The sequence below is a fragment of the Biomphalaria glabrata genome, chromosome 10 (assembly GCF_947242115.1).
Source record: "Biomphalaria glabrata chromosome 10, xgBioGlab47.1, whole genome shotgun sequence".
In the NCBI taxonomy this organism is placed as follows: Eukaryota; Metazoa; Mollusca; class Gastropoda; family Planorbidae; genus Biomphalaria; species Biomphalaria glabrata.
In genome coordinates this window covers 36,837,325-36,864,674 of record NC_074720.1, presented here as the reverse complement: position 1 = coordinate 36,864,674, position 27,350 = coordinate 36,837,325, and the positions used below count along the sequence as shown (strand labels likewise).

Sequence of the window (27,350 nt, the reverse complement as noted above, 5' to 3'; positions counted from 1 at the left end):
ATTTATGGATTAAATTTATCACAAAGACTAAACCTAGATCAGTACGTTGACTTTGTTGACAATAAAAAAAAAATTTTCCCACAGAGATCAAAGTTTTTTTTAAAGTTAGTTTTACATTTTAAACTTTGTTGCCACGAATAAAACTGCATGATATACAGCGAATTCCAGGTATCTTGTTACCTTTACAAATAATAGATCTAAATGTCGAGTAATTTATGGCTACACTAATTAACCTGGAATCAAAATTTACAGAATCGAGTATAACAGATCCAAAAGTTATTCTTAATAATGCTAGAATAGTCCATTATTCGGGTTTGGCGTCTATAATTTCAGAATTAAACTTCACACTCGAGTTATTACCCCTCTATTCATCGTTCCTCAATCCAATGGAAACTCTATTTTTATTTCCATCTAATCCTTTTGCTTTCGCACAAAACATAAACAACAAACAATGATGTAATATCATATAATATTAGCACACCATTCCTTTTGAAGTTATTATCACACCCTTCCTTTTAAAGTTCTTAAAAGTGATATCTACTAGCAGGGCCGCCCTAGCATTTGCGGGGCCCTATGCGAAACGGATCGCGCGGGGCCTAGTCTGGGTAGGGATGAGCATAATGTCAAAATTATTTTTTTTTTATTAGAAAATAGGCCTACTTTCGTCTTTGCAATAAATTTTTATCAAATGAAAGCTCGCAATGCCACATTTTTATTTATAGGCACCCCAAAATTTCAATTTCGTCTATTCTTCAGGAGATTTGAATAAATTAAAAAAAAGTTCAGGACTTTATCGTATATTTTGCCTTTCATGAGATTTCCTGGAGGCCCTGGAAAATCAGGAGGTCACGAAAACCCTGTTATTTTATAGACATTATAATGGTTTAATTTAATAATGTACACTTAGAATTAGCGCGGGGCCTATGAAAGCGCGGGCCCACTGCCACCGCATAGGCTGCAGTGGCCTAAGGCCGGCCCTGTCTACTAGGAACTTTAACAATTCGTCCACTTCTGGTTGTCTTGACTGGCACAACAAGTTCTCTAGACGTTGGTCTATAACTGTCTGTTTCGTTTGTTCCAACAGTTTGCAGTTCGTTGTCTCCATCGGTATCATAGTACCCAGAGATGTCTTCATCGAAACTCTTATTCAACAAGCTTTGATTTCTTCTGTATGTTTTTCCGTTTAAATAGTTTGGGATCAGTTGGAATGATTCCCTTAGTCTTCTACTCGTTAGCAGTTGTGATGGTGAATACGGCAGTCCACTTATCGGAGTATTTCTATACTCGAGCATAACGAGATATGGATCTTTCCCACTTTTGTATTTTCTGAATCCTTTTTCTTGCGCACAAAACATAAACAACCAACAATGACGTAATACCATATAATATTAGCACAGAATCTTCTTCATGCAGTGGAAAATTACGAATTTTTTGCCTATCTTGAATTCTGGTCAAAGCTCTTGCGCCCAATTAATATAGTTCAGAAGAAACTACAAAAGTCTGGACTGCATATACGGGAAGCTGCTAAAGAAATTAGTACCCTTTCATGCTTTCTGCAAAATGATGAGAAACTGACAAAAAAACAATCCATCGAAAAAGCAAAAGAAGGTAGTGAATACTATGGATTCCCTGTAATCAAAACAACCAGAAGAAAGAAAAGACTTGATGTGAAGTTGAGTTATAATGTAGGACTGTCAATAGAACTGCAATTCAAACGTGTTGCGACAGAAGTGCTGGACAGATTTCATATGGAGATGAAGAGCAGATTTCAGAGGTTGGAAAGAAAATGGATATCCTTGGGTTTCTTCTTGAACCAAGACACCTGTTAGATGAAGACCCGCTTATGACAAACTGTACTACTTTTCCTGTTTGTATGATGAAATAAATGGCAAATCGCTTTTTCAATGATGTCATTGATGCACGAGCTCTTTTCATCAACAAACCAGTAATACAACCACCAATAGACATATTGAGGAAACAGGCTTCATATGGTAATTACGTTCTCAAACTTTGCAACCTCCTCCGAATACTGCTAACTCAGGCCACTTCCATTACGTCATGTGAGAGATCATTCTCAAAGCTCAAGTTCATCAAAAGCTATCTCAGTAGCACAATGACACAAGAAAGGCTTATCATGGCTTTAATGTCAGTGAAGTCACAAATACTAGAAAGTATCGATGTAGTTGATATTATAGATGTCTTTGCTGCACAGAATGCACTACGTGAAGCGATATCAATTTAGATTTGTCACTTGTGCATTATTTAACTAATAAATAAAGGTATTATTCATTAAAAGAGTCTTGATTAATTTTTGTTAAGTTTACTGATATACTGAACCAATTGGATTTGGGGCGTATATATTTTTGCGTACATTATCCCATGTCATATGTCGAATGTCAAAATGTAAGGGGCCCCCAAAGAGGTCAATCCCCCCGGGCCCCCAAATCCCTAGTTACGCCCCTGCGGAGATTCCAGCTAGGAAACATAATTATGGCTGTCAGTAATAGATAGACCTACAACATAGCAGGGTTGTTGCTGTTATCTCATTATTGGCATTACGATAATCCGCTTATATCAGTTTCTTATACAGCACATTTGAAATGATAAATTTGGGTATCTATCGATATTTAGGACCTAAAATTCTAATAATTATAATGTGTTCTTTTTGTCGAGGCCAGGTAGCCGGGGGGATAAAGCGCATGACTTTCTAACCGGAGGGTCGCGAGTTCGAATCTCCATAAACACTGTGATTTTGAACTAAGGGGTTTTCAGGACGACAACTCCAGTGGGTGGAAAACTTAAATGTCTTTTGTTGTCTACCCTGATTCTATCTCCGATTTTAAAATAGAATGCTGATTGATAACGACAAGAAAGGTAGCCAACTCAGTCTCAGCGTTGTTAAACTACTGGACGACAGCCGCTTATCACGTGCCACGGCGATAAGTGCAGGTCGTCTGTTCAACCCGCAGCTGTGCTGTCATTGGTGGAGTCACAGCGCAGGCACAGTTCTAATTAAATGAGCGGCTCTTGTTTCAAACTGATTTCCGTAGACCCATCTGTTTGTTTTAGTTTCACAGGCACATAGATTTAACAAGGCCAGAAAAATTGCAGAGATAAAAATTATTTTAGCTACATTCTAATTGAAGGATATGACTAGAGACAAAGAATAGAACAAAAAACTCTTAGCAAAAATCAGGGCTTGAAATTTATGTCGTAAAAAAAAGGTGAACGTTCAAATTTTCAGAGAAATTGTCCACGATGTCGCCGTACGAAAATTGTATTCTCAAGAGTTTCATAATTGTTGCTTTTTATGTTTGCGCATCAAGTAAGTAGATCAAATAAGTAGTAGTCATCATTATTTTTAAAATTTTATTTAAAACTACTTGTAAACAATAATATGGACATATTGACCTACAGGAACCTCAGACACGAATTCTTAAATAACACTAAGGTGAAAATAATTCGATATCTTCCCTTTTGTTGGCTAATGTTTATTTTCTTATCAATTACTCCATAAAACAAAATTTAGGTTATAAAAAAATATTTTATATTTGTTTTTATATGATTAAAAAATTTAGCTCCAAGCCGTTTACAATGCAATACATTCATTTAAAATTATCTGTTTCTACGTCAAGGCTAGAGAAAAAGAAGCCAAAAATAGATTTCCTAAAATTTTACAAATATATTTTCTTCTTATCACGATTCCGCTAAATTACTTTAGTAACGAAAATATGTAAATAGGCCTATATTCAAGTAGAGGCCGATATTAGAAATACAAATATTCTAAACATATTGATTAGGCAAAAATGGGTTTTAAAAAATGCTAATAAAAATGATCAAAAAATGATTGGATGATAAGACATATAGCATAGTGGGTATTTTAAAAAAATAAAGTGACTGGCTTTTTAAGACTCTGGTACTTGCCTATAGATCATAGATGCCCATTAGTGGCATATTTATGTAAGTTAACAAGGCCAGAAACAAAGTATCTGAACAAAGCAACATGGTAATGTCATAAAGTTGCTCCTCGCCTACACGTGAGATTCTCTTTCTTGATCTACATCACAGCCTTGCGTCCTAGCCAGGGCCGGATTTTAGACTTGATAACGCCCTAAAGGTCCCTTGTAACGCGATGTTTTCTTTTCTCTTTCTTGAAAAGGATTTAAAATATCCCTGCAACTATTTTTGGGGCCCCCAGGCAGTCGGGGACCCTAAGCTATTGCTTATGCTGCCTTCAGGTATATCCAGCATAGGTCTTACCACTATACCTTTTTAAATCCAGTACTGGTCTTACCACTATACCTTTTTAATCCAGTACTGATCTTACCACTATACCTTTTTAAATCCAGTACTGGTCTTACCACTATACCTTTTTAAATCCAGTACTGGTCTTACCACTATATCTTTTGAAATACACTCACGACAACATCCTTTTCTGGACATTGTCCTTTAGTGTCATTTAGGCTACAAGTCGTTATAGAATAGTTACCAGTTGCGATGGAATCGTTAAAATTTGTTTTATATTATTCACGATCTTTTTGAGCGTGAAGATGTATTCCTTAAATTAAAAAAAAAATTGTATGCAAAAAATATAACGCTGCCTTTCTAAGCCAGCACAATTAATAAAAAAATATCATCAACAACATCGGACAGATAGCTTATTTTGTTGGTTATTTTCGTATGTTTGTAGCCGACGAAGCCATTGTTGCTTAAAGTTCTGTGTTTTTACTTTGGCCCTATATGAATGTCCGTTGTATTATTCTATTTTGTAGCAGATAAAGCCATTGTTGCTTAAAGTCCTGTGTTTTTACTTTGGTCCTATATGAATGTCCGTTGTATTATTCTATTTTGTAACAGATAAAGCCATTGTTGCTTAAAGTCCTGTGTTTTTACTTTGCTCCTATATGAATGTCCGTTGTATTATTCTATTTTGTAGCAGATAAAGCCATTGTTGCGTAAAGTCCTGTGTTTTTACTTTGGTCCTATATGAATGTCCGTTGTATTATTCTATTTTGTAGCAGATAAAGCCATTGTTGCTTAAAGTCCAGTGTTTTTACTTTGGTCCTATATGAATGTCCGTTGTATTATTCTATTTTGTAGCAGATAAAGCCATTGTTGCTTAAAGTCCTGTGTTTTTACTTTGGTCCTATATGAATGTCCGTTGTATTATTCTATTTTGTAGCCGATGAAGCCATTGTTGCTTAAAGTCCTGTGTTGTTACTTTGGTCCTATATGAATGTCTGTTGTATTATTCTATATAGTTGTTAACCAATGAAGAAATTTTTCAGTCTGTATACTCTTCAAGAAGTATTATATTAGTTACTCATGCCAACTCACTGGTATTCAGTTTCTCAGCTGAGTACACCTCGCTATTCTGCTACTCCAAATTCTCCAAATTATTATGTTTAAAAACGGAATTTTTTGCATTCAAAACACGTACGCACATTTTCTCCTTGTATAAAAATTGCAACGTAAAACACAAACAAACGCGCAGGCACACACATACACACAAAGCAACAGCGACACACACATGCACAAATAAAAACAAACAAACAAAAAAAAAACAACAGCTATTATAAAAAAGAAGTAGACTTTAAATAGTAGTTCTGCTACCATTGCGCAGACTTACAAGGTCCAAGTGTCACTGCCATCAGTCTCTTGCCGCGAACTTCCCCCCCCCCCCTCCCTTGTCAAATGTCAGGTGACATTCTTTCAGGTATCTCTCTTGCTATTTAAAGACATTTCCAAGGGAAAAATGTGAATAATTTAAAGACAAAAAAATTATTTAATTTTTAAGCAAAAGTCGATCATACATTCGGGTAATTATAAACAAAAACATTAACGGGGAAAAGCCGCTAATAGTTTCTTTGAGGTTTGTCCGTCCGTCACATTTAGATCTTGAAAACTAGATAGGCTATTGAAAATTCGATTTCATATTGTGCAGCGCTCAAAATTTAGGTTCAAAGGCTACCATTTATTTCTTCTGAAAGAGAACTGTTTTGTTTTTAATAATACTATGCAAGCCTTTTTTTTTGGGTTAAAAAAAACGCCTTTTTACATGCATGGGTGGACATCAGGGGCCGCCTCTTAGTTTGTGTGAAAACATTAACTGTCTTTTAATCTTGATACAAAGCGTATATGAACTCATTCTGTCTGACTGTCTGGTAGAAAGTAGAAAGTTTGCAGACGTTATTTCTCCCACACCCAAAATGATCCGATCAAGTTGAAATTTTGCACAAGTATTTCTTGTACCTGACAGAGCGAGAATCAATTTAAAAAAAATAACCAATTAGTAAAGTAACTATTAGTTATTAATTATTGTGTTTGGTATCAAATAAAGGAAAGAAGTAGTACTTGATAGATCTGGTAGTATAAGTTAAATTAGTCCCCTTAAGGAGGCTTGAGCCTTGAGTCTACTGTACTATATTGTTTGAACAGGAGTAGAAAATTATATTATATATTATATATATATATTATTATTATAGCTTTTATATAGCGCTACTTTCATGTTTATAGTATGCTCAGAGCGCTTTGGTCCAATCTCATTTGTGAGACCGGTGATGGGTGAGGGGGTATCTAGGAGTTGATTTTCCGTGCTGCCTTTAGGCGCTCTGTCGAACCTCGAGCCCCCTTCTGGGTAGCCAAGCCAAGCCAAGTTCAAGCGCACTTGGCCTCTCGACCACGCTTCCCACCAAGTAATATATATATATATTACTTGTTTTTAGTTAAAATTATGTCATGAATGTGATTAAGGGCAGAGTTAATAAACAACTAATAGACTAATACTCGAAAACTGATTACTTCTTATATTATCTTATAAAATACAGACGTTACTTTAAAAAAAAGATGATGATTACTACCAACGCGTCATGCATTTGGTCTTGCATGTTAACCGATGACATAAATTCTGTCAATTCATTGGTTTTCCTGGCTGGTTCAGGCAACCCATTCCATGCTCTAATAGCACTAGGTAAGAAGGAGCATTTTTACCAATTAGTCCTAGCATATGGGACAAGGAATGTGCCTTTTTCTTTGTGTCTCACTCTTTCTGAGTATTTTATTAAATTTTGTTTCTGTATTTGAAGATTATGGTTCAGTGTTTTATGTATAATTGCTACTTTACTTTGCTACTTTACTTTTAAATCTTCTATCCTGAAGGCTTTCTAAATTTAGTGATTTTACTAAAGGTGTTAGTGTACTCAAATGTGAATATTCGTTTGTTATTACTCTCACTGCTCTATTGTGTGTCTGTTCCAGTTTCTTAATGTTTTCTTGAGTTGAGGGTCGCAAACAGAGGATGCATAATCTATTATTGACCTAACCAAGGTTAAATAACATTTTAGTTTTATGTTCTTATTTGATTTATAGAAGTTTCTGAACTTACTTAACTCGAGGATAGGAAGAATTGTTTTGAGAATCCCTGTTCTACGTGTTACGCATTATTTTTTTTTTTGTTTTGAAAGATAATTGAATGAGTTGAGCACACTGAAGATTGTAAACGCACCGTAAGTGTCTCTTGTAGCTTTCTCTTATCAGATACCATTCACCAGTTGAACTCTGTTTAACATTAATATCAATAGTAATGACCGCTCCTTAAAAAAACAAAATATAATTATTACTCAAAATGTTGTTTTCCAAAAAAAAAAAATAGGAAGAAAAAGTCTTAAAAGATTATTGCTACCAGTCAGGGACTACGAGGTTACAGCCACACCAGGGAATACAACCACGCATAGGCGTAGACAGGAGGGGGGGGGGGTTCGGGGTTCAACCCCCTCCCCTCCCCCCCCCCCCCCCCCGAAATGAATTTAGTGACTAATTTTTTGCTTTGATTTTATTGAGAGAGATTTTAATACTATTCCATCACTTGCCCCAGCGCAATCAAGGGGGTTTCGAGTTTAAAACCCCTTACCATGGGGTTTTTCTGTTAAATCCCAGTTCCCAAATCCAAAAGCATTAACTAACCCTAACCCCTAACCCTAACCCCTAACCCTTCAATATAAGACTATCCATACATCAGTCACCCTATTCAATGAGCGTAGCCAAGAGAGGTTTTGTGTTTAAAGCCCCCTCCAGAGGGTTTGCAGCTAAAAACCACCTCGTCATTATAAAAATGCAAATTACACACTCAAAATGCTATGAGCGTAGCCTATGGGGGTTTTGAGTTTAAACCCCCCTTAAACGGGATTTGAAGCTAAAAAATACGTCTTTAATATAAAAAAAGGAAATTACACACTCAAAATTCTATGAGCGTAGCCAAGCTAAGAGGGGTTTTGAGTTTTAAAAAAACCTCCTCCGGAGGTTGTTTTTTTTTAAAGTTTAAAATCCTTCCTGATGGTTTTTAAGTTTAAAATCCCCCTTCAGAGAGTTTTGAGGTTGAAAAACCTCTCTCTTCAATATTATTCTAAAGCAAACTACAGTTACCAAATTCTATGAGCGTAGCTAAGGGGGTTTGGAATTTGTAAAAAAAACTCCAGTTTAAGTTAAAACCCTCAACAGATGGTTTTGACGATAAAACTTCCCTTTTCGATATAAAAATTTAAAGCAAACTACAGTCACCTAATTCCAAGAGCGTAGCCAAGAAAGGTTACATATTTCTACCAGTGGTTGGGCTCCAATAATAAAAATAATAATAATAATCTTTATTATCCGTAAGGAAATTTGTCTTACAATTTGTGCATTACACCAAACAAAAAACATTATAACTATAAGAAACCAAAGTGTACATTCACACCAGACTCACTCATAATTTACATGTGACAAAGTTTATACCAGATTGTTCTTATTTAATGATTTGATTGCCAGGGGAACAAAAGAGTGTTTGTGTCTGTGCAGTGAATAGTCATCAGCCGAAATTGAAAAGACTAAATGTAGCTCAACAAAGATGGCTAAGACGTATTTTAGGAGTCAGTTATAGAGATCGGGTGTCAATGTACATAATGCCGAATTTCATATTTCATATTTCATTTCATATAAGATTACTTAATAGATTATTATAATTAACAGTAGGCCTATTTAATTTTGTTAGTGTTTTTTTTAATGTGCAAGTATTCTGTATTGGATTATTATTACTATTATTCTGTTTTACATTACTGATCATCTGTATTTTAATGCAGCCTTTCTAAAACTTTGGGTTCCAAGGGGGGGGGGGCGAGTACTTCTTATGGTGAGAGGGCAACTTCCTGACGAAAAGGGGTGTTATAAAGTGTGTTTGTGTGTTTCCTAGGGGACGGTAAGAAGAGGTTAAGCAATTGATTGGTGGTTATGCATTGAGGATGATGAAATAAGTGAAACGGCAGACGATCTTGAGCCATGAAAGAGTAAAGACGTTTTGTCCTGAGCTAGATTTCGTTTAAATATTAGTTTATTTCATTAATATTAGATCTTTATCTCAAGTTAAATCTGTGAATATTGAAATAGCAGTTCTACTGAGTTTATGTTTACATAAGAGTTTTTTTTTAAAGTTATTTAAAGTTTATTTATTAAAAATATAAAACGCCTATATTGGTTCAGCTGTACTAGCTGTTTGGAGCGAAAAACCAACGACCGCTCTTTGCGTATGCAACAGTATGGGTCAAAACGTTTTGAAGAAAACATTTTAAAACGTCTCCGCTAGTGTGATTCTTCTGGGGTTTTTTTGGTCTCAGGATGGTCGAATTTTTTCGGTCTATATCACTTCTTTATGGTGACGACTTTTGTGTGAAAAAAAACATTCGCGACACGAAGAATATTTTTAAAAAGATCAAGCCCATTACAGACGTCCGAGCGCAATATGTAGGCCTACCAAGAATGTCCTTCGCATAATACTATTGACCAGGGCTGCCTCTTCATTATTAGACTAAATATGGACCATGGACCATAGACCTATATATATTTTTTCATTACCTAAATTTGGATTATATTCATAGTGTTGATAAATATTAATGAAACCTAAAATTTGTGCTATAATTAAGACCAAGTTTCTTTTCTTTTACATTGCATAAAAAAAAAATGCAAATTTAAAATTGAGCATAAAACATCTTAGAGGGCATGGGGATACGACTACGATGTGAATATGAAAGGAAAAAGGAATGGTCTATAAGAATGTATTTAAATCAAAGAGCGCTTTAGGTACAGAGTCCAGCTCAGTCTTGATTTTCTAAAAAAAATGGGTTCGGCCGTTTTTTTATTTTACACGAAGGCCAGAACCCTCGCAACGGCCCTGGTATCAGCTTTGTAAATAATATTATATGTTATGACTGAAAACCGAGTATATTTTTTTATTCCCATTGATGCACACAGAAAGCAATGACATAAAATAACATTTATAAAATCTCTCCAAGTCTCTCAGTTAAAAAATAGCATGCCTATAGTTTAAATGACAGATTAAGAATAAAAAAAAAGATTGACAATGTTAACTAAAAATATATTTTCCAGAACCTAATTAAAGAAAACAAAAACCTTTTGTCGCCTCTCTGCCAGAGGTGTTCAATGCGGTATGCACCCCTTGCGCCCCCCCTTGCTACGCCTCCGATCTCTTCTGATTGTTTATAGACTATTTTGATTCAGCATTTTGGTGGGTTAGGGGATTGGAGGGGGTAAGCGCAACTTGATTGTATAAAAATTCGATCAAATGTTGTTGTTTTTTTAGCAAGAATAAGCCTTCTGATTAGATCTAGGCTTCTAGCTCTAGTAATGTTACTAAAACCAACACCTGAGTCATTCTGTAGTTGGCCCACTATCCTGACATCCGATTACTTTTATCTCCCATAAGGCAGTACTTAGACCTAAATTGCTGAATTTATAAAGTGGACATTTTAAAAAAAAATTATCTGGTGACCCCATCGTTATTTCATGACCCTGATCTGTTTGGTGACCCCGAAGACGCGCAAACGTTTTTATTCAGGAAATAAGAGTACATGTATAAAATATGCCTTATTGTGACTTGGCGAAGTTATAATTCATTGTACACAGTGCCGTTATAATATTTGAATAGGCCATAAGCTATTTGATATATGGGACCTTTTATAAATCCAAATTATATGTCAGTGCTAAATATTTCTTGGGGGCCCTAAGATATAGCTTGCGTTGCCTGTAGGCAAAGCAGGTCCTGATTGTAAATTTAGCTCTAAGGTGTATGCTTGAAAGGTTACAAAATGACAACAAAACCTGACAAAGGAGGACAAAAGTGAGGACAAAACCTGACAAAGGAGGACAAAAGTGAGGATAACATTTGACAAAGGAGGACAAAAGTGAGGACAAAACCTGACAAAGGAGGACAAAAGTGAGGATAACACCTGACAAAGGAGGACAAAAGTGAGGATAACACCTGACAAAGGAGGACAAAAGTGAGGACAAAACCTGACAAAGGAGGACAAAAGTGAGGACAAAACCTGACAAAGGAGGACAAAAGTGAGGATAACACCTGACAAAGGAGGACAACAGTGGGGACAAAACTTGTGCTGGCCACATGACACACAGAGACAGATTACCTTTACATCATCTGCCCTATAGACCACAAGGTCTGAAAGGGCAAAGGGGAATGCAGAAGAAAATATAGCCTACGGATCTGGAGGATCTCTGAGTAACAGTTTTGTTTTCCATCACCTGTTAATACAAAGATTGTATCCTCTTCCTGCTGTGTATGACCGAGTGCATTGAAAGATATGAAAACATTTAATTCGATGGATGGATGTAAAGTAGGCCCTAATAGCAAAAATTGTCATAGGGGCCTATTAGACGCGAGCATTTTCACACGTTAGGCCTATCAGACGGGGGACACGACTTCGAAAAGGAGGATATGTCCCCCTTGTAACCTTAGGAAACATGGCAATCTTGAACAATTATGTTACATCAAAGAAGAAGAATGGTGTTACATTATAGAAAAAGTTGTAACATTAAAGAAAAAAAAATGTTACATTAAAAAAGAATGATGTAACATTTAAGAGAAACAAAATGTTACATTAAAAAATAATGTTGTTACATTAAAGAAGAACGATGTTACATTAAAGAATGATGTTACATTAAAGAACGGTATTATGAAGGTAGTTAAATGACTAAACGCACTATATGTTAGACTGTTATTGACTCTCCCTAGCTATTGTATATGCATCTGTCAAGGAATAAGAGAAAAAAAAAAAACAATCCCATACTATTTATAGATCACGTGTCACACCATCTGTATCACGCCTCATTCCAAGAGTCTGTAAACAATTAAATGACTCAACACCAAGACTTATTCCATGATTCAGTAATGCCTAGTTAACTCTGTGCAATCCCACAATGCGTGTGTCAGGCGGTGTACGCGTCTCAAGAGATGTGTAAACAGAAAGTTTATCTGCACCTTGCCTTCTCGAAGATGTTATATTCTACATAGAATAGGAATAGGAAACATGTAAAGAAAGTTAATTAGAGATGAAAAATGTTAGATTAACAAGGTTACAAAGACAGTTTGTGTGGAGACACACTCAAAATCGGCCCCCGAAGTGGTCCACCCAGGCAGGTAAAAAGGCAGGTTTCAATATTTTCAGAAAGAATATCAGAATGAAATTCTGTCAAAGACAAATGACAGAGATGAATGGAGAAAGAAGGTTGACGGATCTTGTGTGGTGACGCAGTGGTCCACAGACCAAAGGATAAGTGAAAGTGAATGTAAAGTTAGATGTGAACCTGGCCTAACTAATGTCTTATAATGCATGTATAATTGCTGTAATTGTTTTGTAAAGGGCCAACCTCTTATTCCTCAAGAAAAAAAAATATTTCCTTATGTTCAGTGTTCTATAGCTACGATGCAGCACTGCCGTTCACGTGATAATATGAAAAACTACTTATTAATTGTTATTTTAAATTATGTCCAACTTATATGCATACTAAATAGATTTTTTTCTCTTTAAAAAAAAGTAAATTTATTTTTGTGTAAATATAGTAGTAAGTATAACAGAACTTACTTAACTTAGCAATACAAATGCAAAAAAATATTTTTTAAACAAAAAATCTAGCATCGTTTGCATATATGTGTTAAAATAATGGTAAATAGTCTTCTCTCCTACCATGGAGCCTCACGTGCTTGTTACTATTAATAGTGAATAGTTGTAAAAGTGGTGTATTTTTAATGAAAAAAAAACTGCTTGCATAAGTGGTTTTAAAAAATTAGATTTTTCTCTTTCAGAAAATTAAAAAGTAGCCGTTGCATCAGAACTTTGAATGGTCTCAAATATTATGATGTTGGTTTTTCAATATCTTTTCTAGCTAACATCTCGTTAAACGCTAAACGGGACGGACGGACAGACATTCCACACAAAACTAATAGCGACTTTTCCCCTTTCGGGGGCCGCTAAAAACATATTACCGTAGATTATAATCATAACGCAGGTTAGCTGGGAGACAGAATAAACGGACAAAGGATGTTGGAGACTTCTTACAGTAAAGACGTTTGTCCATGATGTTCAACTTTCCCAAGACTCGCCTCAAGTCACCATAGAATTTGTTCTTCGCGTCCGGTTCCGCCAGTAGCGTGGGGACATAGAATTGAGAGCTCTCACAAAGGATGCGAGACACACATATGAGACCCAAAGGAAAGACCTTATTGAAGACAGACGCAGAAGATGGAAAGAAAACTTAAATAGACCGCCGGTGGACAACGGCTTTGTCTGCACGAGGTACGAAAGAATATGCAGGTCACAAATGGGTTTGCGTAGTCATGTGGAATACTGCACTCATCCTTACTCTACGGAATCGAAAACATTGCTATTATTATCATTTGTCTAAATGTAAATGTAGTTAATAAATGATACTAAATTAATAAATTAATACACGTTATACCTGCAAACAAAAATATATTGAAACAGTTAATATCAAGAATTTAAACAACGAATCGTTCACATTTTAATCGGGAACAGATTTACCACATTTTGATACACCTATGTAATTCTTTAAATAGGAAAGCCCGGGAATAATTCAAAAGGCGTCATAAAGTTTGAAATATATACGTCATCGTTTAGACGGCGCAAACTGAATTCTATTTGAACCCAGCGTGCTATGTCCTGAATAGTAGGTCCGCACTAAATGTATACTTAGCGTTGCGATAAATCATTCACATTTAGTACTAGTGTACGTGACGTCAGCAAATGTGTGAGAGCGTGTGTGTGTGTGTGCGTGTGTAAGATTTTATTTTCAAATTTATCTTTCAGGTGAATATAAATTTACGATCTTATTAAAAAAAAATAAACAAAAAAAAAAAAAACAACTAACTAATAAATACTTCAAAAGAAACTGGACCAATTTTTAAAATTTTTTTGGGTTGAACTCAGAAGTAACTACTGCCCTTGGCATAGACCATATATTTTTTCCCTGAGAAAACAATGGGTTGTAGTTCTTAGAGATTACATCATGTTGTATATCATAAGAATGAAACAGGAAATGGGGAGGGGCAGGGGCGGACTGGGTATCAAAATCGGCCCGGGCATTACCATATCAACCGGCCCACAAACGGCAAGTCATATCATGGAGTTGCCAGGTGCAAAGGACAGCTAGGGAGCGGAGTCCAGGAAGAAGCCCCATTCAAGCATTATTTCCGTTATTTTAAGCTTTAAAAAATGCTTATTATGAGGTATCTACAGTACAATTAGTCTGCTACTCTTCCGACCCAATTTTTTTTTTCAAAAACCAAATGTGCTATTCATTGCACTTAATTAATGGAGTCCAGCGACTGGTAGAACCTATAGCTTGCTTTAGCTTTTGTATTAGAGGGGGAGGGTAACCATAAAACCCCTTTTGGCTACGCTCTTGAAATTTGGTGATTGTAGTTTGCTTAAGTTGGCTGCACTGGGGCAGTAAGTGAAGTTTCCCTTTCAGAAAATGAGGTCTGATGCAGTGATGATTACACTCATGAGTAATATTATATGTGTAAGCCTAATTCTCTTCAAAATATATATATATATAGTTCGTCCATCGTGGTTCGATGATGACCACTTTGTCATCCAGGGGGCTGAGGGCTTTGCACTGGGGTTTTATGCCTCCTCATGTGGCTGGTGAGACCTATGTGAGCCCGGAATGTTCGGCTGCACACTGGGCAGGTTATTCCAGCTGGAGCTAGTGTCGTTTGTCTTGCTTTTCTTTTCTGGCGTTTTTCTTCTGCCTGCGTTGTTCTTTTTTCCTCAGCAACCTGTGCGCCAGTTTTCACAGCGTGACGCCATGATGCTCTGTCGTGTGCCTCTGTCTCCCAGGTGCCAGTGTCTATGCTGAACGCCTTCAGAGAAGCTTTGAGGGTGTCCCTGAAGCGCTTTCTTTGCCCACCTTGCGAGCGCTTTCCTTCGCTTAGTTGGCCATACAAGAGTCGTTTTGGGATGCGGTGGTCTTCCATTCGGTAGACGTGACCTGCCCATCGCAGCTGGGACTGCATCAGGATTGTGTGGATGCTTTGCAGACACGCTCTTCGAAGGACTTCTGTAACTGGTATTTTGTCTTGCCATTTGACATTTAGTATTTTTCTCAGACATGTCATGTGGAAGCGGTTTAGTCTCTTTGCATGTTTACTGTACACTGTCCATGTTTCTGAGGCATAGAGCAATGTAGGGAGGATGACGGCTCTATAGACCCCTAGCTTGGTGTTTGTGGTGATACCACGTCTGTTCCAGACATTTTTTGACAGTCTGCCATAGGATGCACTGGCCTTGGCGATACGCAGGTCGATTTCACTATCGATTTTTCCATTTCTGGAGAATGTGCTGCCAAGATATGTGAATTTGTCCACTGCGTTTATATCCTGTCCATTTATAGTAATGCTTCAAAATATATAAAGTTTGATAACGCATCGAAACTGGATGTATGCTTGCATAGGATTACTTAATGTAGTTTATATAGATCTATACATTATGTAGTCTGAAAACTATAAACAATGCATTAGCAGACTTAATGAGTTTGAAACTTTTTTGGTATTAGCCTACTTATAGAATACAGACGTTTCTTCAAAAAAATAATATAGTTACATCTTACGCATTTCATGTGTCAATCTAGTCATGCATGTTGATCTGTGACTTAAAATATACTAAGTCATTGGTTTTCCTTACTGACTCAGGCAACCCATTACATTAAAAGATAAGAGAATGCAGAACGGTTAAAGATGCACATATTAGTACATTTTCAAAATAACGCGAATTGTAAATGAATATATCATGACCCATTATTGAAAATATTAATATAAATCTCCTTTCATTACATATCAGATGTGGCAGCGCTAACGCCGCTATATAGATCTATATGAATTTCGCTCGTTGATGACTTCATACTAATCATATTTTTTTATGTGTGTGTAAGACTTAAGTGTAGTATTTTTAGATCTATGGTATTAAAAAAAAAAAAAAAAAAGAAAACTTACTTTTTCTTTACAAATCGCAGAAAGAAGAACTCTATATCCATATTGAACTTTGAATAAGTTGGGTACATAGACATGTTGGGTAGTTTGAAATTTCGCGTCTGTGTGTTAAATTTAATTTCTTTTCAGTATTGTTAAAGAGCTAATTGTCGCCACTATTTTATTTTCTGCGTTATATATTAATGTTTTCTAACTTAACCTTTCTCATCCCTCTTTTTTTCGTTAACTTTTAATGGAACCATCAAAAGACGGGAGTGGGAAGGAGCAAAAATAAATGTAAGTGCCATCAAACGTCCATGCCGACCAGCTAAATCAGTGATGCTCAACCTTTTTCGGCCGGAGGGCCATTTTAATTTCCGACACTCGTGTCGCGGGCCACATCAACAAAAAGTTTTGTAAAAAAGGAAATAGACAATGAACCATTTTTATTAGAAATCCATGAATCTGGTAGTTACATTAATTTGAGCTGTTTTATGTTCTTTCAAAAGAGCCACTCTTTCTTTATAGAGCAGATATGTTGGCTTATTATCAGTACAAATCCGTTTACCCTAACTTAAGGAAAGATTTTTTTTTCAAACCTCATTTTTTATGTGGAGAGGAATTTTCTACACTTTGAGCCGACGTTTCGGCGGGCCGGATAGAATTACCTCGCGGGCCTGATGTGCCCCGCGGGCCGTATTTTGGGCATCACTGAGCTAAATGATTAGGCCAAACATCAAAACAGTGTTGAAGTCTATGCCGCTCGTCTATAGCAAAAAGTACTGTCTATCGTTTTGCAAATAATAATACGTACAGTGTTTAGTGTCAATGTTTTGATAATCTAGTTGAATTTCAAACAAAATTAATTGTACTAATAATAATTTAAAAAAACACAAGAAAAAGTGTTCTGGCATCTGTGTCTTGCTGCTGTCACTTTTTTTTTTTTAAAGTTGTCAGCATTGAAAAAAAATGTCTTTGGTAGCGACCAGACCGGCCCATTTGGTACCGGCCCACCGGGCATTTGCCCATTTGTCCATATAGCCATTCCGCCCCTGGGAAGGGGATTTTACAAACATGTTACAAGCTTGAAGATTTTTTACGTAACACACAAAAAAACATTCCAATTTGTTATGTTATCAAGGCGTCTGGTCCCACATTACAGACTTGCCTACAAGTACGCATCTTGGCTATTTTGTACGCAAATTGACTCTAAAATACGCGAGTACGGTTTCTCATTTAAAAATAAGCATTTCCCCCACAAAAGCAAAAAGAACAAGGTTACAAAATCGGCCCCCGAAGTGGTCTACTTAGAGTCTTCACCAGGATTCGAAAAGGGACTTCTGGTTCCAATTGCTTTATCACTCAGCCACAGCATCTCCCTATATTCATTTAGCGTACATTTATATTTAAAAAAAAAAAATTATTAACCTTATCCATACATTCAAAATTAATAACATTTAATAAAGAGAAACTAAAAAAAGATTTATTCTTCTTACAAAATTAGATAAATTAGCAAAACACAAAAACAATTCTTGACCTATTTTAGTTAGCTAGCTCGGAGCAGGACGTTTTGGCCCCGCCGTTTTGGCGCCGTCGTTTTGGCGCCGTCGTTTTGGCGCGAAGTTCATTTTGGCGCCACCGTTTTGGCGCAAGGGACGTTTTGGCGCGAAATACATTATGCACCATTATTTCTTTAAAAAGAATTATGCATATTTATGTTTTGCTTGAGTGTTTGTGTTAAGACATATTTTTCACGTACAGAAGAAGACATTTTTTTCGATTATAAATATATAAATTATAAATATATCTAGATCTGGGCTCTATTTAGTCTGCATTGGACTGTCAAGCGTAGTACCCTATAATAAGGATATGTCAAAACTGCGCGCTATAAAAGAAGTTCGTTATTTTTGAAACTTATAACTAAAACGAAGTTCGTATCCCAATTCGTTTTTAAAACAACATTTGAATCAGTATTTTATTCAATGAATTAGTTAATAGATGGAAAATATATTTTATAATGTTACCATTGTAACCTTAGATGCAAAGTTTTTGTACCAATGAAGAAGTCCATGACCTTTTAAAAAACAAGTTTCCTCCCCTGAAGTTTTTCATTGAAAAGTGGTGTAATTTTTTGAAAAATCTGCTTGCATATATAATTTAAAAAATTAGATGGTTCGCTTTCGGAAAAGAAAAAAGTAGCCGTTGCATCAGAACTTTGAATGATCTAAAATATCAAATGTCCGATTTTCATGTTCTCTTCTAGTTTCTAAGATATAAACGGGACAGACGGACAGACAGGCCACACAAAACTAATAGCGTCTTTTCCCTTTTTTGGGGCCGCTAATAAAAAATGAAATAAAAAAAAAAACAATTTGTTGCTAATCATATATATAGATCAGTGCGTTATGCTTGGAAATATAATTTTCTTAATAGATCTACCATGAGCTAGTTTCGTTTTTTTTTTTTCTTCGCACGCTTACGCGCGAAGATTTAAAATGTTTGCAGATCTTGCTTCAAACTGATTGGGAATTAATTGATTTTTTAGTTCTAATTCAGTTTCTAGAACAGGACATGAAAAAACGCATAGGGAATGATGCATCGACCTTCGCTAGACTCAGACCAAAGCGTTTTGGAAAATCTGAAGCTCAATACAGCGACCAAAATGGAAGTCTACAAGGCATGCGTTCTGAGCAGAGAGTCGTGGAATATCTACACAAAGCAAGAGAGAACTAAACTAACTCCACTTGCGCTACCTCCGAAGGAGCTTGACAATCACACGATAAGAGAGATTGTGTAATACTGAGATCCTTGCGCGAACGGGTCTTCCCAGCATCTTGAAAGTCCTCAGACAACGCCGCCTGTGCTGGGTCGGCCATGTTCGATGAATGGAGAACAATCGCATCCCGAAAGTTTTTACGGGCAACTCGCGTCTGGCTTCAGAAAATCTGCCCCCACCTCCGTTACTTGGATGTAATAAAACGGGACCTCAAAAAACAGTGAACATTGATACTGAGCACGTAGAAGACATAGCCATAGACCTGGAGAGAGATGATGACCTAGAAAGCTATGGAAAGCGAAAAAACATGGGCGTCAGCTCTGAAAGAAAAGCGTGCCATACGAAAACTGGCCGGCTCCTCTACCACCATAGCAAAAGCCACATTAACCTGAGATATATTTTGACGGGAGTGTCTCTCCAAAATAGGGCTCCACAGCCACATGAAAAAGTGCTCTACAAGATGAACCATAGTCATTGCGACTGAAGAAGGCCCATATATATATATATATGCTCTTTTTTCACATTAAATATTTAATTTCAAGCTTACATTCCAAAGACATCTTCTTAATCAATAAAATTCGGTTAGAGAGATAAAGAACAGAAAACGATATGAGGCTTAAAGTAGAATGTAAAAAAATAAAAAAAAAACAAAAAAATGAAAAGAGGATGATTGGAAGAAATTTTGAAAAAATGCGAATTCTGTTAAATATTTGTGACTACTAAATGCCAGATCATGTGGCAGGTTCAATATTGAAGGCTTTTGTAGATGCTCTGATAGTGTGCAATGAAGCATTTCTTTTGTTCACTTTGTGATCGCTTCCAGTTCTTTAATCGACCATAAAGGAGTCTTATAGGGATGCGGGAGTCTTCCATCCTGCAGCCGTGGCCCACCGCAGCTGGTAATGCATCAGGAATGTGTGTATGTGCCCGCTCTTCTTCATGTCACTAGGAATCGAATTTGGGGAAACGATCACAGTCCAGGATCCGAATGAAAATAACCCTAACCCTAACCCTCAGACATTATTCAGAGAGAGAGAGAGAGAGAGAGAATTCGCTTGTCATTGGTGGGGTTAGCTCAACTAGATTTAGAGGCAGCTGTTTAAAGGGTGTGTTGGCCGTGTTGAGATAGTAGTCGTGTCGTCATACGTTATAAACCAATCACGATTATTGTCGTAAAACTGAGACACGAGCATTGTATTCTGCGAGTCTGTTTACGACACCCCCCAATAACTCTGTCACACAGCTGCTAAATCTGGCCAGGACTGAGTATTCACGTCATTGTTTCATATTATTTATAAAGCCGAGTCACCCTAAATAATTGCTCAGACAGGAACAAACAACCGCTTTTCACAAGGTCGGCATCCAAGCAGTAAATTTTGAAGCTATCTTTTACACAAGTTTGATTTTTTTTTTTAGGTAGAAGGAAATCCTGGCATAAAGTAAATTTTAAATTGTCAAATAAAAATGTAATTTTCATAAATAAGTTTATCATAGTAATATAACCCTTTTTTTTTCTACATTGGATATTTAATTTCAAGCTTACACTTTCTTTATCAATAAAGATCTGTTATAGAGATAAAGAGGCTAGCGAAGAGTTTATGAACATGGAAGATTGTATAATTATCTATTGTTATCTATTTCATGTTTGTGTTCAGTAAACCTGAGACACTAGCGGATCCGGAACTTTGGAGTGGGGGGGGGGGCGATTTTTTTCCAAACCCTAGCCCTAACGCCCAGTAAACCCTAACTCTAAGCATAAACTCGCGTACAGCATATATATCTATATATATATATTAGATTTTTTTTTTTGAAAAGCAGTGTTGCCTAACCTTTGGCCAAAAAGAAGCAAACAAAAACATACAGCCTTTCTCTTGACAGCTAGGTGGGTCCGGGGCGAAGCCCCTACGCCAGAAGCGTTTTCTTGCATTCTTGCATTCTTGCATTCTCCTGACATCTACAGCTCATAATTCATCCTATTCAAAAAAAACCTTTTGAAAATGTTTTATTTCAAAAATATTTCTATATGAATTTACAGGCCCTTACAACATTGCAAATACAATCAATTTGTTTCTTGAAAGAAATGTCATTTTGGGGTGTCATTCAAAATGGAAAACGCCAATCCTACGCGCGATGAAAAAAAACTGCATTATGCAACAACTGTAATTGTGGAATCTGGTGAAAGAAGCTTCTCGCGCCTCAAAATAATGAAGAATTACTTGAGGTCAACAATTCTCGAAGATAGATTGAAACATTTGGTAATTCTTGCTATTGAGCGTGATCTATGTAGGAAACAGAATTATTATGATATCTTCTTCTTCTTCTAGCCAGCTTTATTGCTGCTGAGCTGAGAGCTCTTTTGCAGACTGTGCCAAGGAAAAAAAGTGTGCTGTTTTCTTCAGTTGTTCAGCACTGCCGTACAGGGTGTTGGTTATGTTGGGCTGTAGTGGAAGTAGGGTCTGCCTAAGGTGGATTAGGGAGGGGCATTCAAAGAGGATATGGTTTACGGTTTCAAAGGGGTGGCCGCAGTGTCTGCAAAGGGGTAGTTTTGTGTAGTTTATTTTGTTCAGGTGGTAATTTAATAGTGGTGTGTGTCCTGTTCTTAGTTGGAAGATTGTAGATTGTTCTTTGCGGGGGAGGAAGTTAATACTGTCCAGTTTGTTAGGCGTAGTCATTTCTCTGTACATGGCTCTGCCTGTGTTTCCTGATGCCCATTGGTTGAGCCACTCCTCTTTGTGATTGTTGACTAACATTGACCTTAGGGTGAGGTAGTTAACAGGTCTATCTGGTTGTTCCATAGATGAACCTGCCTTTGATAGCTTATCTGCCTTTTCATTTCCCATGATGCCAATGTGTCCAGGGATCCACTGTAGTGTGATATTGATATTTAATTTTTAATTTTGATATCATCTGATGGATTATCACAATGAGTGTTGTCAACTCTCTTGGGCTGTTCGAGGTGCTGCTGTTAAGTGCTTGCAGAGTAGATTGGGAGTCTGTAAAGACAACAATATCTGATGGTGGTTTTACTCCTTCATATAATTTGTTTTCCACTGTCTGTAGTGCTATGGTAATTGCCTCAATTTCGGCTTGGAAGTTTGAGCAGCAATCGCCACAGTGTGCGCTTATCTCAAAGTGTTTATTTTTAGGGAAGACCAGGAAGGCACCAAGACCAGCATTGATGTTTGTAGTTTAGTCCGGGTGTAATGTTTGAAAACCTGGTAATTTTTTCTCTGTTATTGGGTAGGTGGTGTTTTAGGGCTAGTTCGTCAGTAAGTTGGATCAGAGTCCTTTGTTTTTTTTTGGTTGTTTTCCTATTTCTCTGTGTTATGATATACTGTATGACTTCGCTACACGCAAGGCTCGTAAAGTAATTCTGTAGTTAGTAAAGAAGGAATAAAATGCAAATACAAATTCTTAATTTTCACTTATTATCCGTATCCCTACCCATACTTGGCCCCGCCAAATCCGTTTCGCATAGAGCCCCAAAACGGTTAAGTCCGGACTAAAATGACAATTTTTGTTTATATATTTCAGGAGATTTGTACGAGTTTTCTAAAGATTTTAATAATTTCCGGATATTTCCACGACTTTCTCGTATATTTTGCAATTTCAGGAGATTTCCAAGAGCTACTTGTAAATCGACAGGAGGCGCGGGAAATCTGATATAAGTTATAAAGTTGTCTAATTTAATAATTTATACACCTAGAATTAACGCGGTACCTATGAAAGTGCGGCTCCTATGAAAGTGCAGGGCCCACTGCGGTCGCATAGGTTGCAGTGGCCTAAGGCCGGCCCTACAAAATAGCGGTGTATGCTACGCCGTGGGTCGACTAGTAACTAATAAATTCGTATACAAATTGTGTGATTTCTTTACTAGTGGGAGGGGCAATCGCTCCTACCGCCCCCCACCCCTGGATCCGCCAGTGACATCAGAAGACTACCTAATATAAAATGGACTAATTCAGCTTATAGCACCTCTTCAGTCAAGTACTATTTTTTTCTCCAGCCTGACCAAACGTTTGAACACGTTATTTCTCCGACACTCTTTATTGAAAACAAAGAAACAAAGAGTCGAGTGCGGAAATACCCGTTGAAAGCTTGTAAAAAAGAAGAAATTAAACTTTAAGATAATTATATTTTGAAAGATATAGCTACATTTGTTGGGTTTATTCCCTTTAAAAAAATTTTTTAACGCTATTTCTCCCTCACACATTCTCCGATAAAGTTGATACTTTAAACAATTATTAATTGTACCTAAGATGAATTAATAAATAAAAATACCCAATTAGTCAATTAATTATTAATAATTAATTATTTTGTTTGATATTGAATAAGGGAAATAACTTGTACTTTATTGTAGATGTAGTTTTAAGGGCGAGTTCTTCCTTTTTAGATAAGATTTGTTTTTTTTTTGTTTGTTGGTATGTTTTAAAGGATTCTTAAAATATTTTTTGTTTTAAATCTAAGGATCCCAATCTTTTTTTTTTTTGGGTGGGGAGGGGTAAAGGCAAATTCACAGATACATGTTATTTTTAACTACAATGATAGATTGCGTAATAAATGACGGAATTAAAAAGCGTTTCGTTGGCCATCTTAGAAGCATGGGCGTAGAGAGAAAAATCCCCCAACCCCCTCCCCCCCCCCCCCCGAAAATCCTGGCTACGCGCACGAACAAATTCTAAGTCTATGGCCTTACACTTTTACACTTCTTTTAACTAAATGCAGAGTTTCGAGCATTGAGTAAATTTTTTCGCAGACGGAAACTTGCTAGCCCTAATAGGGAATGGAACTTCGTATTCCTTGTAGTCTGCAAAATAAAACACACACACACACACACATACACGGACACACATCTACGCATACAAACATGCAGACCAATGGGCCAATAAAAAGCATGAAATTCGACCTTATATCCCTGCACTGCAACTTTCCCAAGCTGTGGTATCAATTCAGCCTATCAGGCAATCGAAAAAAAGTTTGGGGCGTCAACTTTGGCCAAACTTTGATTTACAACAGAAGTCACTCTATCGTCCACAATGATCTGGTATTTCATTATCTCAAAAGCTATAATTTAGTCAGAAGGCTAGTGCCAACATAATTTATCCCATGCTGTATTTGTCGAGTTTTATGGTCCAGATAAGTCCCCATTCACGGTATTTTAAAACTCTCTATTGAAAAAACATAAAATATATCTACTAAAAAAAAAAAAAAAAAAAAAATCTTCACGCTAGAAATATCACATTTTTTTTTTTTCATATTGATTTTTTTTTGGTTCTATTAAAGGTCAAGATATTCTATTATTCGTAGCTGTTGGTTGTTAGGTAAGGGCGTATACCAAACCAAAAACAAAACCCCCAAAAAACTGCTGGGAGAGCTGCTTATGTTGTAGATCACTATGCCGTTCATCTAAGATGAACTCTTCTACTTGATAATGAAAATGAAGAAAAGTTTAATTTGCAAACAGTAAGAATTGAAGTGCATTAGAAATAGACCAAAGAAAAACAGATTTAGAACTGATGTTTTAATTATCATTAGATCTATACTTTTAATAATACCTACTTAGTAATATAATTGGGATCAAAAATGACGGGAGAAGATAACTAAAATGATTTAATAAAGTTCAGAAATAAAAATGATGACTACAACAAACGAAAAAAATAACAAAAAAAAAAAAAAAAAAAGAAAAGAAAATAGTACAAGGAGAGTTCGTGTTTTCACGCAAACTCAAAGGGGACCAGCGAAATATTCACCCATGGGTCATTTGTTTGGTGAGAAATGCAGGTAATAAGGTAGGATTCAATATTTTGAGTACAAATATAAGAGGCTATAAAGAACAAAATATCCCCAAACAAAATTCTATCTACCTCCATACAAAACAGATGTCTACAGGGTAAAAGAGTTGCCAACATTGCTTGGCCGGCTGACGTTATTATTATTTTTTTATTACTTTGTCAATATTCGGGGGGAGCGGTGGCTATGTGGTTAAGCGCTTGGCTTCAAGACCTGAGGTCCTTGTTTCGAATCACGGTTTTGAATTTTGGGATATTTAGAGCGCCACCCACTCTAATGGGTACCTCACTTTAGTAGGGGAAAGTAAAGGCGGTTGGTCGTTGTGCTGGCCACATGGCACCCTGCTCGTTAATCAAAGAAACAGATTGTCTAAAGTATCTTTAGAAACTTATTTTTATGAAGCTCTGACTCAGCGTGAGCCAGATTCTAACGGATGTGATCAACTGATAATCAATTCGATGGTCGACCTACTGACAAAGAGGTTGGTGATTGGTGAATGTCCAATCTTTTATTCCTGGCCTCTGGAAGAAGTCCTTCGCTTTGGTCAAGTGTCTAATGAGTCTTTGGATACCATGAAATGTACCGCGCCAGTGTGATCAAACACTAAACACAGATTATTAAATATTTATTTAATAAATGTGTAAATAGTGCACTTTGTGCTATGTAATTTTTCTTTACATTTCGGGGACCTCTAACAATGAAGCGAACCAAATAAACAAACATCGCCAATAATACAATAAAAGACAAGAACGAAGTAGTCGATAACCAGCCACTTAAATTTTATTATTCATTTATGATTAACTACGATCTATATTCGGGCTGAAATGTTTCTCTTAATAAAAAAAAATCTTTAGGGGGGAAAGGATATAAAAAAAAAAAAAAAAAACGGTAATGTTTTTTTTTTTTAATAACTGTAACGTCTTGCCCGTTCATTGCACCAATTACCGGAAGTTTAGAAAGTTCAAGTTTAGCAGACTTTATTTCTTATTGTCATATCTTATTGGCATTTTTATAGGCCCTACTGAAGATTATGGAATGATACTTGTAGTGTACTTACTGTGGTTGCTTCGGTAGTTGTAATTTGATTCTGGTTTTCTGGTTCTTTCTATTTCCTTTACTCTCTCTCTATCGTACCTAAATCTTTTTTTGTTTTGCTCTTTCTATTTTACCATCTTGTTCCCTTTCCTTGTTTCTCTTTCTTTTTCAATTCTTTTCTCTCTTTTGTTTTCATTTCTCTTCTTTTACTTTCTTTCTTTCTTTTCCCCCCTTTTCTCTCATCTCTCTTTTTCTCTCATCTCTCTTTTTTCTCTCTCATCTCTCTTTTTTCTCTCTCATCTCTTTTTCTCTCTCATCTCTCTTTTTCTCTCTCATCTTTCTTTTTCTCTCTCATCTCTCTTTTTTCTCATATCTCTTTTTTCTCTCATCTCTCTTTCTCTCTCATCTCTCTTTTCTCTCTCATCTCTCTTTTTCTCTCTCATCTCTCTTTTTCTCTCATCTCTCTTTTTCTCTCTCATCTTTATTTTTCTATCATCTCTCTTTTTCTCTCTCATCTCTCTTTTTCTCTCATCTCTCTTTTTCTCTATCATCTCTCTTTTTCTCTCATCTCTCTTTTTCTCTCTCATCTCTATTTTTCTATCATCTCTCTTTTTCTCTCATCTCTTTTTCACTCTCATCTCTCCTTTTCTCTCATCTATCTTTTTCTCTCATTTCTCTTTTTCTCTCATCTCTCTTTTTCTCTCATTTCTCTTCGTTTCCATTCACATTTTAGTCGACTAGCATACAACTATGATGGAAGACATCAGAGCGCCCAGTCATTGAAAAGTTAGCATTGATGGTGGCTTTGTATGTCCATCGCGCACGCGCTGTTGTCAGTAGCAGACGCTGGCTGTCTTGGTCTTATAAACAGAAGGGTCGACTCTCACAAGACACTCTGTATGGCGATCTAACAGAAGGCAGGAGAGCCTCTGGTCGTCCACTTTTACGGTATACGGATGTATGCAAACGCAACATGAAGCTCTTTAAAATCGACTCTGGCAACTGGGAAAAAGTGGCACTGGATAGTTCCACATGGAGAGCGAGCATAAAGGAAGGGTCCCGGATTGCAGATGCCATACACAACAGTAGTAAAAGACTAAGACTGCTTAATTGATCCTTACGGAAATTTGTTGTGATTACAAGGACTCTTTTCTCATAAAAAAAAAAGGATGGCGAAAGTGCAATAGCACCTGGTGATTACAGATGCCCAACCTTAAGGCACACAATTCCATAGTAAAAAGAGAGTTCTAAAAAAAAAGGGGGATGGGGCGGGACGAATGGGTACGAAGATGTAGTCACGTGATGATAATGAGGTAAGAGATAAATATAACCTAATCCTAACCATGAACTTGTAATTAGAATATGGCAGGATGATGAATTGAAACTCGAACATATGTCCAAACAACCTCATTGTCTAGCACA

The 27,350-nt window shown here is 36.5% G+C and overlaps 1 protein-coding gene across 1 annotated transcript in view; it reads left to right on the top strand.

Annotated features, from left to right (window-relative positions):
• The first annotated feature begins 2,937 nt into the window (after positions 1 to 2,937).
• The window catches only part of LOC106058768 (uncharacterized), a 32,286-nt gene continuing 7,873 nt past the window's right edge, over positions 2,938 to 27,350 (top strand). Inside the window, exon 1 of the mRNA XM_013216265.2 lies at positions 2,938 to 3,325. Coding sequence (XP_013071719.2) covers positions 3,259 to 3,325 — 67 coding nt within the window. The 5' untranslated portion in view covers positions 2,938 to 3,258. The remainder of the gene's footprint in view (positions 3,326 to 27,350) is intronic.